This window comes from Callorhinus ursinus, unplaced genomic scaffold, assembly GCF_003265705.2.
Source record: "Callorhinus ursinus isolate GAN/ISIS: 27379988/994484 unplaced genomic scaffold, GSC_fseal_2.0 scaffold13, whole genome shotgun sequence".
In the NCBI taxonomy this organism is placed as follows: Eukaryota; Metazoa; Chordata; class Mammalia; order Carnivora; family Otariidae; genus Callorhinus; species Callorhinus ursinus.
In genome coordinates, this window is record NW_027397075.1 from 13,357,235 (window position 1) to 13,372,382 (window position 15,148).

The window sequence follows — 15,148 nt, forward strand, 5'->3', positions numbered from 1 at the left end:
CCCCCCCCCCCCCGCCACAGGTAATACATTTCCAGAGTAAATGACCGGCAGTCACACCCTTTTGAAAAGTATTCACTAATTCTGGAAGCCTCACGTTGCCTTTCCGTGCTAGGTACCGAGTCTGGTGTTGGGCATTTAGACTTGAATTAGAAAGAAAACGAATAGGAACAAACCACCATTCAATGTGTAAGTGCTAGGTGAGTGTGGAGAGGGCTTTGGGAGTGTTTGGGTAGCAGGGGAAGTATCTAAGAGGGTCAAGTGTGACTTCTGAGCTGAGCTTTAAAATTTAGTGCAGGCAGGGCAGTCCGGGCAAAGAGCTCAGGCTCTTCGATTTGAGAGTGAATCTCCCTGGGAAGCTGCAAGATCCCTGGATGGTTGCTGTAGGAGCAGCTGGCAAAGAAAAGCGGGAAAGACAGGTCCAGGCCAGATTTTCATGCTAGGTCATCCTAGGATTTCAGACATCCGTCTGGGCCCACGTAAAGTCCTGTCGGTTCAACATTCTAAATGGCTCACCTTTTGTCTCCACTTCTCCCTCCCTGCTGTTCGTGTCCCGGTCCAGGCTGCCATCACTCCCTGCCTGGACAACTGCATCAGTCTCCTTTCTTGTCCTCTCCCGATCCTTTCTCATCCTGTAGCCCCTTCGTGGGCTTCCCACTGCATTTAAGCAAAGACTCCTGGCCTCAGGTCCGCCTGCAGGCCCGCCCTTCCCGGCGCCTGAACCTCCCCTTTCCCGGCGGCCACACCACCCAGCTCTGCTCTCGCCCCCTGCTGGACCACGAGAGCCGGGCCAGCTGTAGGCCCCGGATAAGCGCACACCTGAGAGACCGGGGAAAGTTTCGCGGAGGGTTGTAGCGCCGCCGGCGTCGGCCAAGGTAGAGGGAAGGCTGCGGCCACGTGGCCCGGCCCAGCCCTATGAGCCGAGAACTGTGCGGAGCGCCAGCCAGTGTGCCAGAGCCACCGGAGCGTGAGGGCGGGACGGCCCTAGGGGAAGTCGCGGCCCGGCGCAGCCATAGGGCGCCCGCCAAGCGGCCCAGAGTGGCCAGGGGAAGAGGCTGCGGGTGGAGAGCCGGCCCAGGGGATGGGCGCAGCCATAGAGTGTCAGGGGGCGGGCCAGAGCGGCCGGGAAGAAGGGGGTGGGCCCGAAGGGAGGAGAGGCGGGGCGCAACCAAGGAGTTCCTGCCAGCGAACTGGAGAGGCTAGAGTGGGGAGGCGCCGCGCCCTAGCTGTACCCGGTCCGGGAGCAGAGGCCGCCAGAGGGCTTGGGCGTGTGGTGAGGGAAGGTTTGTCAGGACTGGGCTGCCAAGCGCCCGCCCCGTCAGCTCTTGTTCCTTCCCGGGCCCGCGCAAGAGCCGTTCTCGGTGGGGCAGGAGCGCAGGCAGGCGGTCAGGCCGTCAGGAAGGGGCTGTGTCTTTGGTTCTGGAAATCATATTTTCAGAACTAGAGCTCCTCCCAGAAACCCAGGAACCTCACTCTCGTTCCGGTGGCTGAGCCCCCGCCCCCAGCCCCAGAAGAACAGGAAAGAGTGGGGGTACGGAGGCAAACACGACTCCGCATTATGTCCAAAAACATACCCCAGGATTTGAGAAATAAACTTGGTAATTTCTTTCCCTACCCTTTCTTGCCTGCGGAAATCTGACCACCTCCTCAGAGCAGGTTTGGAACCTGGCGTGGCACCAGTTTTGATTTGACTACAGCTTCTTCTGGGACATTTCAGTGATAAATTGATATTAACTGAAAGATTTGTCCAAATGTGTTGGTGTTCCGAGCGACTTTTAATCAACCATTTTCTCATTGTTGAATTTACCTGGACTATTCCCACTGCCTTGCCTGCCTACGTGAGGCGTCATATAGCTCCTTTTGGTAAAAATGACTTGATCAGAAACAATTATGTCTCCCTTTCAACAGTGGAAGTCAAATTTTAATCACAAGTGTTTGCAAGCTAGATTGAAGGCTAAAGGGATGAATGCGCCTCTATTTTTTCTAATAAATGCAGCTTTGCTTTAATCTTAACTATTTTTGAGTTGCTGACACCCAAAGTTAGCCCCCTAGCGCTAATAAATTTGCTAGAACTTTTTAATGACTTAGTTGTTCAAATGTTTGTGAAACATTTCCAAAAATTACAAGTCTTAAAGCAGTGGTGGTGATTCTGCACTTTCCAAAATGCTATCAGTTGACAGTGTAATTCAACAGTAAACTCTTCATAAAAAGGCTAGGGGTACAGAATCTTAAACTTTCAGATTATGATATTGAGACCCATAAATCCTTCCCTTACTGCAATAAAAATTCTTAAGTGATTGCTAATGTTTTTTTCTGGAGAAAAAAATTGTTTAATACTTTTTCCAGTCTCTGGCCTTACAAGCTCTGTCCTCAGTGACGTCTGGCCTGCTGCTCTTTAATTTGCCTCTGCCACGTTTTTTCATAGTGCTTAAATGCGGTACTAATTCTCCACCCAGGATTCCTTCCTTCTGCTGGTCTTCTGTGCTACCTTGGCTCCAAGGACTGTGGCTATTGCTCACGGTCAGTCCACATCTCCCAGGTCTCCTTTGTACCCATCTGGGCTGAGGGGGCAAGGGTCTTTATTGCCCCAGTGTCAGTCTCCCATTGACCTAAGAGCCAGTTGGAGACTTCTGGTTTCTTTTTCAAGGACTAGTGGGTAAAAGTATAAACGTAAAAAGTGTGAGGGTGGCTGGGTGGCTCAGTTGGTTAAGCGACTGCCTTCGGCTCAGGTCATGATCCCGGAGTTCTGGGATCGAGTCCTACATCGGGCTCCCGGCTCAGTGGGGAGCCTGCTTCTCCCTCTGACCCTCTCCCCTCTCACCCTCTCCCCTCTCATGCTGTTTCTCTCTCCCTCTCAAATAAATAAATAAAATCTTAAAAAAAAAAACATAAAAAGTGTGTGTGCAGCATTAACGTACAAATGTAAAAAAGCACACATTTGGCCATCCCTTGCAGTGACCTCATGGGAGCCTGCAGTAAGGACCTCCAACCTGCTCTTTGATATAACCACAAGGAAAGAAATCATCATTCCTGCCTGTCAGTAACAGAAATTTCTGCCAGCGTGGTCTTACACTGGCATCAGTGGCAGGTGCTCAGAAGGCAGTCTTGCCAGTATTTTCTGCCCACAGATGACACCAATAGATGAATACTTTCTATGTGCCAGGACCTGAGCCAATTTGCATGGAATATTCTGTGAAATCATCTCATTAAAACAGCCAAGAACAGCTCTGCTTGTGAATTTGCTAGAAGGGGAGCTAAACGGGGGGCGCTTCCTATTGGAAAGACTTTTTAGTGCAGGGAGTGAATTTCTGGGGACTCTCACTGCTCTAGCCTGAAGCTGCAGTGCTCCCAGTAGGAGCAACAGCACTTGAACCACTATCAGATCTGCATGGGTGACACTATGGGGGAGAGGGGTGAAAGGGAGGGGTGCTTTCCATTCTCAGGAGATTTACAATCCATGTAAGTTGCAATCTTAACCAGAGTGCTTATAACATCAACTTGACGTCACCCACACATTTCATGGCATTAGCAGCCACACCAGTCGGTCCTAAATTAATCTCTCTCAAATCTTCACCCTCTCTCCTGCCCCTCAAACCCTGCACTATACCCCTGCCCTCTTGTGGAGAAAGGAAGAGAAATAAGAAACTAAGATTTTTTTAATCCTTTTTAAAGGTTTTATTTGCCAGAGAGAGCCAGCAAGAGAGCGTGAGAGCACAAGCAGGGGGAGCAGCAGGCAGAGGTAGAAGGAGGCTCCCCACCAAGCAGGGAGCCCGATGTGGGGCTTGATCCCAGGACCCTGAGATCATGACCCGAGCTGAAGGCAGACGCTTAACCAACTGAGCCACCCAGGTGTCCCAAGAAACTAAGATTTTAAATAAAAAACTGGCTCAGAAAACCAAGGATAAACTCATACTACACGGAGGCAGGGCTGAGATAAGGCTGATCAGGAAATGGGGGGAGGGGTATGCACAGTTGTTTCCATAGCCAATTGCCAGGTAATGTTCCACCTTTTTCTCCCAGAGAACAGTTAGCTATCTTCCTCCAGGGCCAAATCCTGAGAGGTTTTCCCTGCATCAGAATTACCTACTCCTAGAATACTTCCTGGTAGTCTACCTCTTTCTCATAGATACACATTCCTGGAATTCCTAGTCCCGATTCCCCATTCTAAAATACAAAGCTTTCCCCTAAAAATTTTGCCCTTACCTCTATCTTCCCTCCATTAACAGGCAATAATTCAGTTATGTCCTGTCTTTGAAGAGCCAGATTTTCCTTCAGCTTTGTCACAAGAAAGTAAACATTCTAAAAATATCAAAGACATTTTTACTGCTGTCCACCACTCAAAGGAAAGCAGCCTTCTAGGAGACCCTTATGACAACATGACCCCAAGCAGCCACTGGGCTTGACCCTTTGTTACCGTGAAGCAGTCCCAAGCTGGACCGGTCAGGGCCCCCACCCTACCTCAGCCCTCCTCATCCAAACCTTCTTTGACCAACCACAGAAAAAGCTGGTCCTGTGGCCAAAGCAGACAGGAAACAAATCAACACGGAGGCCAAGACAAAAGGTTCTCAATGAAGAGTCACACACGCTCATGTTTCCTGAAGATATTTATTACCATCCAAACATGTTTTCAACAGGGAAAGCCATGATCCCTAATTTCCCCAGCATCCACATTTGCAAAGCCTCCAAGGAAACCCCACTTTCACAGAACCCTCTGAAGACCCCAGAGCTCTGTTTCTTTCTTGGACAGAAGTGGGGTAAGTCTTAATCTCTGCAAGGGTGAACTAATTCAGAATCCGGTTTTCTCTGCCAATACCTGGGCTGAACTGCAAACTCCATCTTACTATTTCCCTCAGGTCTCTGGTTCCTCTTTGTCTGAGGTGATGGTTGTAAGCCTGGCCTGTGCATGGGCCTTCCTATCCGAGAGGCGCTGTGGTGGCTGCCCTGGACTGCCCATGGTTTCCCAGCCATGGCTTCTGGGAGAGCTGCAAGTCACCAACCAGTCTTCTGTGGCCATGAGCTGGTTTCCAGAATACTCCGCTCTTCTTTGGTCCCAGGCTTCAGGAGCCCAAATGCCCCTGCTGAACATTCCAAGTGAGGAAGCGGTAACGGAAAGTCACACGGATTCCCAAAGTTGTTGGGATAAACAATGGATACAGTAAGGCACCCAAATCACAACCTGGCTAAATATACCAAGGGAGTAGGTGTGCCCTGGGACAAGAGGCTTCATAGAGAAGGTCACCTCAAAGACTTGCCACCCTCAATAGTTTGGACAGAATTCCATTTTAGTTCTACGCTAATCCTTTGCTGCCTCTGCACCTCCCTCACAATGACCCCCACCTTGTTCCTCTTTATAGTAATTACTTTAAAAACAGATCATTTGGTAGGCTGGGCAACGAAGACCAGCTCTTAACAGGACCCTCTGAGTATGCCACCTTATCTGGGCCAAAGGGAAATCCCATTGTTTCTATCCCGTGTGAGTTCTCTGGTGACTCATAAGGCGTGAACTCCGAGAAAAGCTCTCTCCACATTCAGAACATTTATAGGGTCTCTCTCCCGTATGGGTTCTCAGATGACGAATCCGATTGGAGCTGTGAGAAAAACTGTCTCCACACTCATGACAGGTATAGGGTTTTTCTCCCGTGTGAATTCTCTGGTGCCTGATTAAGTTTGATCTATGAGAGAAGTTTTCCCCGCAAAGGTTACACTTATATGGTTTCTCCCCTGTGTGCGTTCTCTGATGTCTGGTGAGGTGCATGCCCTGCCGGAAGCTTTTCCCACAAGTCAAACATTCAAAGAGTTTTTTCTCTGCCTTGTGGGTTCCATGATTTGTAAGAAAGAGTGTGCTGTCACTCACTGCTTCCCCACACCCAGAGAAAGGGTAAAGCCTCTCTTTCTCGTGAGTTCTTTCATGTATGACAAGGTGTGAACTGCGAGAGAAATTTTTCCCACACTCGGCACACTTATAAGGTCTCTCTCCCGTGTGAATCCTTTGGTGTCTAAGGAGGTTGGAACTATGAGCAAAGATCTCCCCACACTCGGGGCATTTGTAGGGCTTTTCGCCTGTGTGTGTCCTCTGGTGCCTGTGAAGGTTTGAGTTGCAAGAGAAGCTTTTTCCACATACGTTACATTGATAGGGTTTCTCACCCGTGTGGGTGCGCTGATGGCGAGTCAGGTGGGTATTCTGACTGAAGCTTTTTCCACATTCCAGGCACTTATGGGCCTCCTCTCCCAAGTGTGTTCTGTGTAGTGACAGAAAGTGTGGGTTCCCACCAAAGATTTCGCCACACTCCACACCCATACACAGTCTCTCTGCTGCATGTATTCTCTGGTGCCTAATTAGGTTCGAGTTGTTAGAGAAATTTTTGCCACACAAGGGACATAAGTGGAGCTTCTTCGGCTGCAATTCCTTTGGTCGCCCCAGTTCTCTGCAACTTGTGGCCCCCACTAAGGACGGCTCCATCCCTTCCTCTGGGGGAGGCTCCCAGTGCCCTTCTGCCCTGTCCCGAGGCCTTCCCTGCTCAGGACTCCAGGGCACCTCCCCTCTGGCCTGGCCAGGCAGCAGTGCCTGTGGGTGGACGCTCTCAGGGGAAACAGACTGAGCACTTTCTTCCTGGTTCTCAAACTTCTCTTCTCCTGGCAGAGCAACAAAAACCAAACCCCTGTGTTATTCCTACACCAGAAGAAAGGAATTCCCACATATCTGCTACTTCCTGGAGGTCAGAAGCCCAGAAGGGCTGGTTCTACCCCAGTTTCCCATTTTCCTCATGTATGCAGTGTACTCTAGAGAGGAAAAGGGGTGGGGCCATTGCTCAGGAACCAGCGCTCACTCAGACCAGTCCTGAGACCAGTACAGGCAGGCCCCCAAATCCCTCTACAACTGAGCCTCCAGCTTCTGCCCTGTGGAAATGGGTGGGATGGAGCACAGCTGGGACTAGGGTGGGGCCCAGGGGTGAATGCCTCCTTGCATTCTGTACCCTGGGATGGAAGCGGGCAGTGGGGACAAAGGAAGCAATGTATCTTCCTGGCAGCAGCGATGAGCTAGTCCTACACCCAAATCCTCAAATGCCTCCCTCCCAACAGTGGGAGGCTGGCTGGGCAGGCTGCTCATCTTCATTCCTTACCTGGAGCTGGGCTTCTGAGACTCAGGCCCTCCTTGCAAGTCTGAACACTGGGATCCCATGGCTTTCCTCCTTGTTCCAAATGGGTGCTCAGGGTCTCCTGACTAGGAACCTGAGACTCTGTTTACAATGAAAGAAACAGATTTCTATGTCACCGTTTTTCTCTAACAGGCAGAAGAAACAAAGATAATCTCGTTCCCCGCACTTAGTGGACATATCCACAGAAGGTGCATTAAGTCTGACAGCAAATACTTGGAATGTACACTCAACTGTTCTCAGTAACTACCTCCAGAGAAAGAAATTGGAGGAGGGAGACTATGGCTTTTTTTTTTTTCTTTTTACGCTTCTGTAGTACTTGGGACCTTTTGTAATTAAAACAATCAAACAAACATGATTAGAGTGATCAGTTCTTGAGGAATTAGTTTAATATTATAAAAGAGTCCTGACTCTCACAGATAAATATAAACTAGAACTGAGTTCCACTAGACAACTCCAGGAGAAAACATAATATGATGGACAATCAGAAAGAAATCCGGGGCTCTGGGAGGACTCTGAGGTTAAAACCCAAAAGCACCATTCCTGTGCTATGCTAAAACTAAAACCTCATTCCAATCCCAGCAAACATGGACTTTAAACAGTTTCGTTCTAAGAACTTGTGATCCAAACTTCTCTTCCTATGCAGCACTCACTGAAAGCTCTGCTTAAGTTAGGGCACCAAGCCAGGCCCAAGGATGGATAACCTGGACAAGATCCCAATGAAGGGAACCAAACCCAGCGGTGACTCCTATGCAGAATTAGTGCAAGTGAGCTGATACCTGTGCCTCTTTACAAACACCTGATGTATGAAAAAAAGTACGTGTGACTCTTCTCTACCACGTGCTAATACAGCTATAATCTACTGTAACATATAGAATTGTTTTACATTAAGACTTCCTACAACTTTTTATTATGAGAATTTTCATACATCCAAAGTTGAAGGAATTATACAATACCTGTACACTCTTCACCCAGATCCAACTATCAGTTTTTTGTCATATTTCGCAAGCCTCATTTTTAATCTCTGCATAATAGTTCAACACAGAGATGCATCTTAATTTATTTATCCCATTTTATACATATATATCATTTTCAAATTTCGAAAAGGCCTCCCCCGTTCCTGAATTTTTAAGGGCTGGGATAACTGCTAAGCTGAAATACTGATGCCAGTGCCCCCTGAAAGTTGGGGAAGGGCCTAGAAATACTAATGAAGCATAGAAAATACAAGGTCAGAAGAATAAGCATCTCAAAATTGCAAGGCATCAAGAACTGAGAGTCTGTGTGATGTGGGGGTCGGGGAGGCTGTCAGTGGATTTGATTTGCTCTGCCCTGGGAAGTCCATAAAGCTCACATTCCCTGCCTCCAGCTCTGGCAGCTGGGGGCCATAAGTTTGCCAACTGCGCCACCTGCCAGATGTTTAAATGATCCTCATTCAGGGGGCTTTAGAAAAAGGGAGGTCTTCTGGCAAAACTCAGAACTTATGTCCTGGAGGTGAGTGGCTAAAGGACAGGCCCCTGGTAAGAAGCGGCTCAGTCTTCATCCCTGGAAAAGAAGTCCTTACCCAGTGAGTCCACATTCTCATAACTCTCCTGCACCGTGTCCCTGGAGAGGGCCCTCTTACTAGGATCCTGATGCCCCCACTCCTCCTGGGAGATGTACATAGCCACGTCCTCTAAGCTCTCAGGCAACTGAAACAGCACAAGATCTCCTTTAGCCCGAGGCACCAAGAACAATTCAAGCAGAGTCATGAGTTATAGGGGCAAAACCCAGGGTGCCAAGGACACATTTCATGGGGAAGAAGGGTGCCAGGCCCACAAGTGAGGTGTGGAGGAAATAAAGAAGGCGGGGAGGCTGCGCGTGGTGAGAGAGAAAGGATCCTCTCTGAGAGGCAAAAAGACCCCATCCCCACAAGAGCAACTGCAGGGAGAGGTACTGGGGGGGAGACAATGGGAACTTCCACATCACCTGGGGCCCAGTCATCTCCTTGTCTTCCATGTTTCCTTCAGCAGGAAAGAGAGAAAGCCAGGGAGCAGACAATGCTGAAGTGACAGAAATCATGATGAGAATGGCATTTGTAATTCTTGGTATCCATTCCCCAACACCCATCTCTGCTGAGGACTATACAATGAGCAAAAGAAGGCAACAGAGGCATAATAAAGCGATATCCAAAATGGCGGGGTGCGGGTAAAAAACACCAGTCAACTGCCCTGCTGGCCTGCAGCATTCAAGTCCTCAATCATCCAAAGCTCTAAATGTCTGTGCTGGGCTTACTTAGAGATCCCCCTCCCGCCTCCCATCCCCAGAAGAACCCAAGCCACCACTTTTAGGTCCTTCACTCCACATCTGGGAACCCTGAGATCAGAAATTCCCTCACCTAGGGAACCGTACTCCACCTGCTTGTGTCAGGGGGCAACCCCGAAGCCCCTCCTCCCTCCCACCTGCCCAGACAACTGTTCCTCACCCCTCTCCTTTACAGCTTGGGGGTCCCTTTTGGGGCTGGGGCCTAGCAGCTCCTGCAGCCTGGGGCCAGGGCTTCGCTCAGTCTCCATTGGCTCCAACTTGAAGCTCGGTGACTCTCGTGCTGTTTCCAGAGGCAAAGGCTCCTCCAAAAGCACTTCTGTTCCCCGCCTATGGTTTGTGACCTGGGAACCAACCCACATCACTCATCATCACAAAAGGGCCCGAGAGGAAGGGAAATTAGTACAGAATTCTGAGGGCAAGCCTTCGACAGAGAACCACTGGCAATCCTTTTGGATCCAGCAAGAGAGAAGGATGGTTCACACTAAAAGCTTTCCTGATCCTCCGTGCATGGGAGAAAATAGGAGGGGAGGGTGTCCGCTCCCAGGGCACACCTTCCCCGCACAGCTCTCTGACACACCTGACTTCCTCTTGCCTCCTCCCACTCTTTCTATATGCTTCCATTCCTCACTCCTGGATAAGTTAAACTTGGGTGACCCTGGGGGAAAATGCCCTCAGAACCTCACTGCCAAACTGTTTTCCTAAATTCACTAGTAACCTGACCTAGCTCTGCAGAGGAGACCAGACTGCTGCACCTAACATAACAACAGCTAACAGCCATAAAGCACTATTAGCCAGTAGTGTGATCAAAACTTCATGATTTTCTCCCTGCAACCCTCAAAGCCACCCTAAAAAGATGTTTTATCGTTCTCACTTTACCAGTGGCAAATCAGAAGCCCAAAGAGATTAAGTAACTTGACCAAAATCACAAAGCTACAGAGCAGAGTGAGGATTTGAACCCTGCAAATTAACTCTGGGGGTCACACTAATGCAGAACCCCTGCCTCCATGTGGAATTGGACATTCTTCACGGCTCACTCTGTCCTTCCGGGGAAAACCTGGAAAATGAGCCTTCCTGACTAAACTATGAAAAGACCTCTTGCCCATATGAAGTCTACTCGGGGGACCAAGTAAAGTTATGGAGAACAGGGCCGCCGCAATGTCCTAGTCCTCGGGGCCAAACCGCAGGTAAGACAGCTCTTTCTCTCACCTGTAGTCGCAGCCTCCCAAGCTCTCTCTGCATGTCCTCCACAAGGGTCACCGCTTCCTCGCCGCTCTCAGGATGCAGCTCCTGCACCCTGCTCTGGATCTCCTGGGGCAGGATGGTCAGGAACTGCTCCAGTACCAGCAGCTCCAGGATTTGCTCCTTGGTACGCATTTCAGGCCGCAGCCACTCATGGCAGAGCTCCTGGAGCCGGCTAAGGGCTTCCCGGGGCCCAGCTGCCTCTTGGAAGCGGAACCGTCTGAAGCGTAAGTGGGAGGCCTCAGGGCTGGGCTCTGGATCTGGCGGGGGCAGCTCCTGGCTCCAGGCGCAGTCCTCCTCTAGTTTCACTATCAGGAGCCCTTCCCGGTCTTGGGAGCCCGGGCCTGACGCCATCGTCAGGCCCCGGGAGCGCCTTGGCCCCGAAACCAGCTGCGCCCGCCCGGGAAGTCTCCCCGGGCCCCGCGGCTGCAAGTCCCGGCCAAGGAGCCCAGCCCCAGCCCGGGCGCAGCTGGCTCCGGCACCTTGCTCTCAGTCGATCACGAGCGCCAACCCCGATCCAGTCACCCGCAGGACGCCGCCCCCACCCATCCACCCAGGGCGCGACCTGAACGCCGAGCTTTCACGATTGTCGCAGTCTCACGTAAGACTAGGCGCTCGGCTTCACGCCGGAAGTCCCAGCGCGCGTTTGGCGACCACAGCCAACGGCGCAGCCTCGGGACCAACTTCCGGGTCACGATCCGCGAACTCTAGCGCCCATTGGGACAAGTCTTGCCACGGACTCACCGCCGACCAACCAGAAGGGAAGATTTGCCTCCAGGGGCGGGACGAGCGACGGGCCAATTAGAGACGAGAGGCGGGGCAGGTAAGTTTAGTGGAAAACAAGCCTAAGGAGGGCGTGACCGGTGGGCTACCGCCGGAAAGCTTGCTAAAGTGAAAATCCCTGAGCCACACGAAATACAGTGCGTCAGTGTCCGGGGGAGGGGGGCAGCAATCTGAATTGTTAAGCTCTTTCCCCAGAGACAAGTTTGAGAACCACTGTCCCGATTTAAGGGCAGTCCCCACCCGCTCTGGTTACTCGGGGCTGCTGGAGAGGGTCCCATGGCCCCGACGGCCTCAGAAGCAGGCAAGCCAGGGTGCTCGCCGCCGCCGCGCTGCTTCCGGGGAAGGGCGGGAAGCGTGCGGACCCGCCCCGGTCAGCGTCGCCCCGGGGCTTGCCGGGAGACGTAGTCTGTGACGGGCCTCGCGCCCCGAGCCTGCGCCCACCCCGCTGCAGGTACCCAGCGGTGGGGAGCTATACGCCGCGGCCGTGCGTCCCGCGGGTTGCTGTCCCTCACCCGGTCAGAGCTTCGCTCCTGGAGGCTGGACGTCCCCGAGGGCTCTTGGAGGCTGCTTATTGTCCAGCCCTGCGAGGGCAGGATCGTTATTCAGCTCCCTCCTAGGTCCTAGGTCTTGTGATGAAAGCTGTGAACTTCACTGCGAGGGGCGAACGGAAGGAAACCCCAAGAGTTGGTTCAGCATCTCCTTTCCCCTCGGCGACATTCAAGACCGTGGGCTCAAGAAATAGAGGCTTCGTAGAAGTGAATCGTGACAACCAGTAACCTCTTATTGAGCGCCTGCCTAATGCAGCTGGACGCTCACAGCACACAAAACTGTGGGACGGAGACGCTATTATCATCCCCATGTACGGATAACAGCACCAAGTGTCAGTTAACGCCCTGTTCGGGGTCACACAGCTAGTCTGTCGCTAAAGTTCAAGGCTGCCATAATAGTAAAGGGTGATGTGAGGACCGAGAGGCTGGCTTTGGACGACTGGGTGGAAAGAGTCCTGAGTATTTTGGTTTTTTCTTGTGCTCGAGGGAAAGAGGTCCACAGCTGTTGTGGCAAATATGGCCTCAGCAGCCGAAGAGCACGCAGGCAGGTATACGTCCATTTCATAAACCCTTGTTGAGACATGTGACTTCAGAGTCCTCTAAGGCCATTTTCATGTTTTTGACATATTTCAGAAGACTACAGATTCTAACCTAATAACCATTTCGCTGGCATTTACTACGTTATCTCAAACAAGTTATTCAATCTCACTAATCCGCAAACTTCAGTTCTCTCATCTGTTTTGAGGGGATAAGACTATCCCGACCTTGTAACATTGGGTGAGGATTAAATGAGCTAACGTGTAGGATGCTTAGAATGGTACCGGGCACTTAGTATGAACTCAGTGTAATACTAGCTGTTACTAATGCACAGTAAACTCCTGAAGGCTCACCCTATCTCACAGAAAAGCCACTTGGATTTTTATTGCAGGATGTGGGACATGGGAATGTTTGCAAAACTACACATACCTTGAGATGGGGAAGAATGAATCATCTGTTATTTAAGTTTAGGGTTTTTAAAAAAGATTTTATTTATTTGACAGCGAGCACAGCAGGGGGCGCAGCAGAGGGAGAGGGAAAAGCAGGCTCTCCAATGAGCAGGAAGCCTGCGATCATGATCTGAGCCGAAGGCAGATAGATACCCAATTGACGGAGCCACCCAGGCACCCCTAAGTTAAGGTTATTAATGGAGACTTGAAGCTAGATGGACTTTCTGAGTTATTAAAAATTACTGTTAATATTCCTCCTCCGTTTCTTTGAGGCCTATTCAGACAGAGAAAATAGCTGGAATATTACTGGGAGTGGGGTTACAGGCCAGTAGATCTACAGGGGCTCATTTGGGGCAGGAGTTCTTAACCTAGAGTCCATGAAATTATGGAACAGCACTGTCTAGTAGAATTTGCTGCAATGGTAAAATGCAGCTCATGTTCCTAAGTGCCACTACGTGGCTACTGTCCTGGCTAGTGCAGCTCTTGGAGGGTCACAATTGTTGGATTTGGAGATCTTTTAACTTTTGATACTGTATGCAGAACGGCATGTATATGTGTATTTTCTAGGAAGCAGATCCATGGCTTTCATGGAGTTCTCAAAACCACCAAAAAAATTAAGAACCACTATTTTAGGTCTTTGGTGAAAAGTAAATTCAGGGAAGTAAATATGCCCTCTGGCAACCATTATTGATTCTGCTTTCTTATATTTTCTTGTCCTCGGCTGTCAGTGGCTCCCTGACTATTATAACCGAGAAAAACAAATTTGAATCTCAGATAAAGAATAATCCTGGCCTTAGCTGTCATGGTCACTAGATTCTGTCTCTGGAGCTGCTTTCAGTCCTTACCTAGGTCTTATAGATTCCCCTGCACTCAAGTGGGGCAGTTGTCTGTGCATGGTCTTCAAACCGGTATTTGATGAAATACACAGTGTTAAGACTTTTTGGTCTGTGCTCTTTGGTGAGGGAGCAGACAAATAAGCAGCTCCTCTCAGTCTGAAATGTTGCTTTCCCTGCCTCTCCCCTGAGGATACCCTGGCCTCCAGGTTTCTGCCACCCTAAGCCTTTGCTATTTGCCACTCTTCCCAGCTTTGGTTTGATACTACTTTACTGGACTACAGATTTCCTGTGATCTATGGCTCAGGATTTGGCTTTACATGTATGAAATTACTCTGATCTTACTCTTAGCTTTGAAATTCAATTATAAACAAAATACTGACTTACAACACATTTTACTTTTATTAATCTGAAATATGTTGCCTTTCTCCATGAAAATAATAAAATAAGGCATGTTGCACCACTTTCTGTATTTTGATAAAATGTTCTAGAATTTAAGTTTTCCTTCAGATTAACATTAACCAAACTAACTTGCTAATATTGTTTGGTAATGTTAATATTTAAACATTTTCCTCATGTTTATTCCTCATATTTAAACATAATTATCATGTTTAAACATTTCCTCATGTTTCCTCCTTGTATCATAAACCACCATTTACCAACCCACACTTTATTGCAGAGCAGTAAATTTTGTCAGGGGTGAGGAGGGGTAAGAAGGGACACAGAAAGAGGATGCAACCTATAGCTGCTCTCAGCGAGGGAAGCAGTGGCAGGACGTAGCAGGGACCTAAGCTGGACATGATTTTCCTAGCTGTCTTTGGCTTGCCAGAAACACTGTTAGATAGTTGTTTCAGTTAACTTCAAGATAATCCACTTCTAGGCTTCAGCTAAAAGAAACATATAAAGACAGTATTTGCTGGTCACCACCAACCAAGTTCAGATATCAATTTTTATTTGAAAATCTCTTAACTAAAATTAATTCAGGACACAGTTCCCAAACTCCCACTTTTACCCCTCTCTCTCTCTTCTTTTGGCATTTTAGTCCTGACTTAGATAATTCTCTTAATAAAGTCTTCAAAAGATAATATAAGACTAATTTAGTGCATTGATTTTAACACAGAATTAATTCACTCCTCGTCCACAGATTGGATGGAGGACAATAGCCTTGAATTGAGCACAAAAGCCTTCCCCTCATTTTGGTTTTATATTAACACTGAAATACTGCCTGACAGAGGTTCTAGGTGAAATCATCCTTACTTAAGAAATAGAGGCCGTCTGCCCCAGAAATCAGCCTGAATCCAGGAACA

General features: G+C 49.4%; 1 protein-coding gene across 4 annotated transcripts; it reads right to left on the reverse strand.

Annotated features, from left to right (window-relative positions):
- Nucleotides 1-4,588: 4,588 nt before the first annotated feature.
- ZNF263 (zinc finger protein 263) lies at nt 4,589-11,324 on the reverse strand. Of its 4 annotated transcripts, none has more exons than XM_073899615.1 (6): nt 10,659-11,324; nt 9,613-9,793; nt 9,117-9,190; nt 8,713-8,839; nt 7,119-7,235; nt 4,589-5,075 (listed from the first exon to the last, which is right to left on the reverse strand). In XM_073899615.1, exons 1-6 carry the CDS (start codon nt 11,043-11,045, stop codon nt 4,987-4,989), a joined length of 975 nt encoding a protein of 324 aa, XP_073755716.1. In that variant the 5' UTR covers nt 11,046-11,324; the 3' UTR covers nt 4,589-4,986. The 4 variants fall into 4 exon arrangements, with proteins under 4 accessions (XP_073755716.1, XP_025733091.1, XP_073755715.1 ...); XM_025877306.2 differs by having other exon boundaries at nt 4,589-6,630; XM_025877307.2 differs by lacking the exon at nt 4,589-5,075 and adding an exon at nt 6,027-6,236.
- Between the last annotated feature and the right edge of the window lie 3,824 nt (nt 11,325-15,148).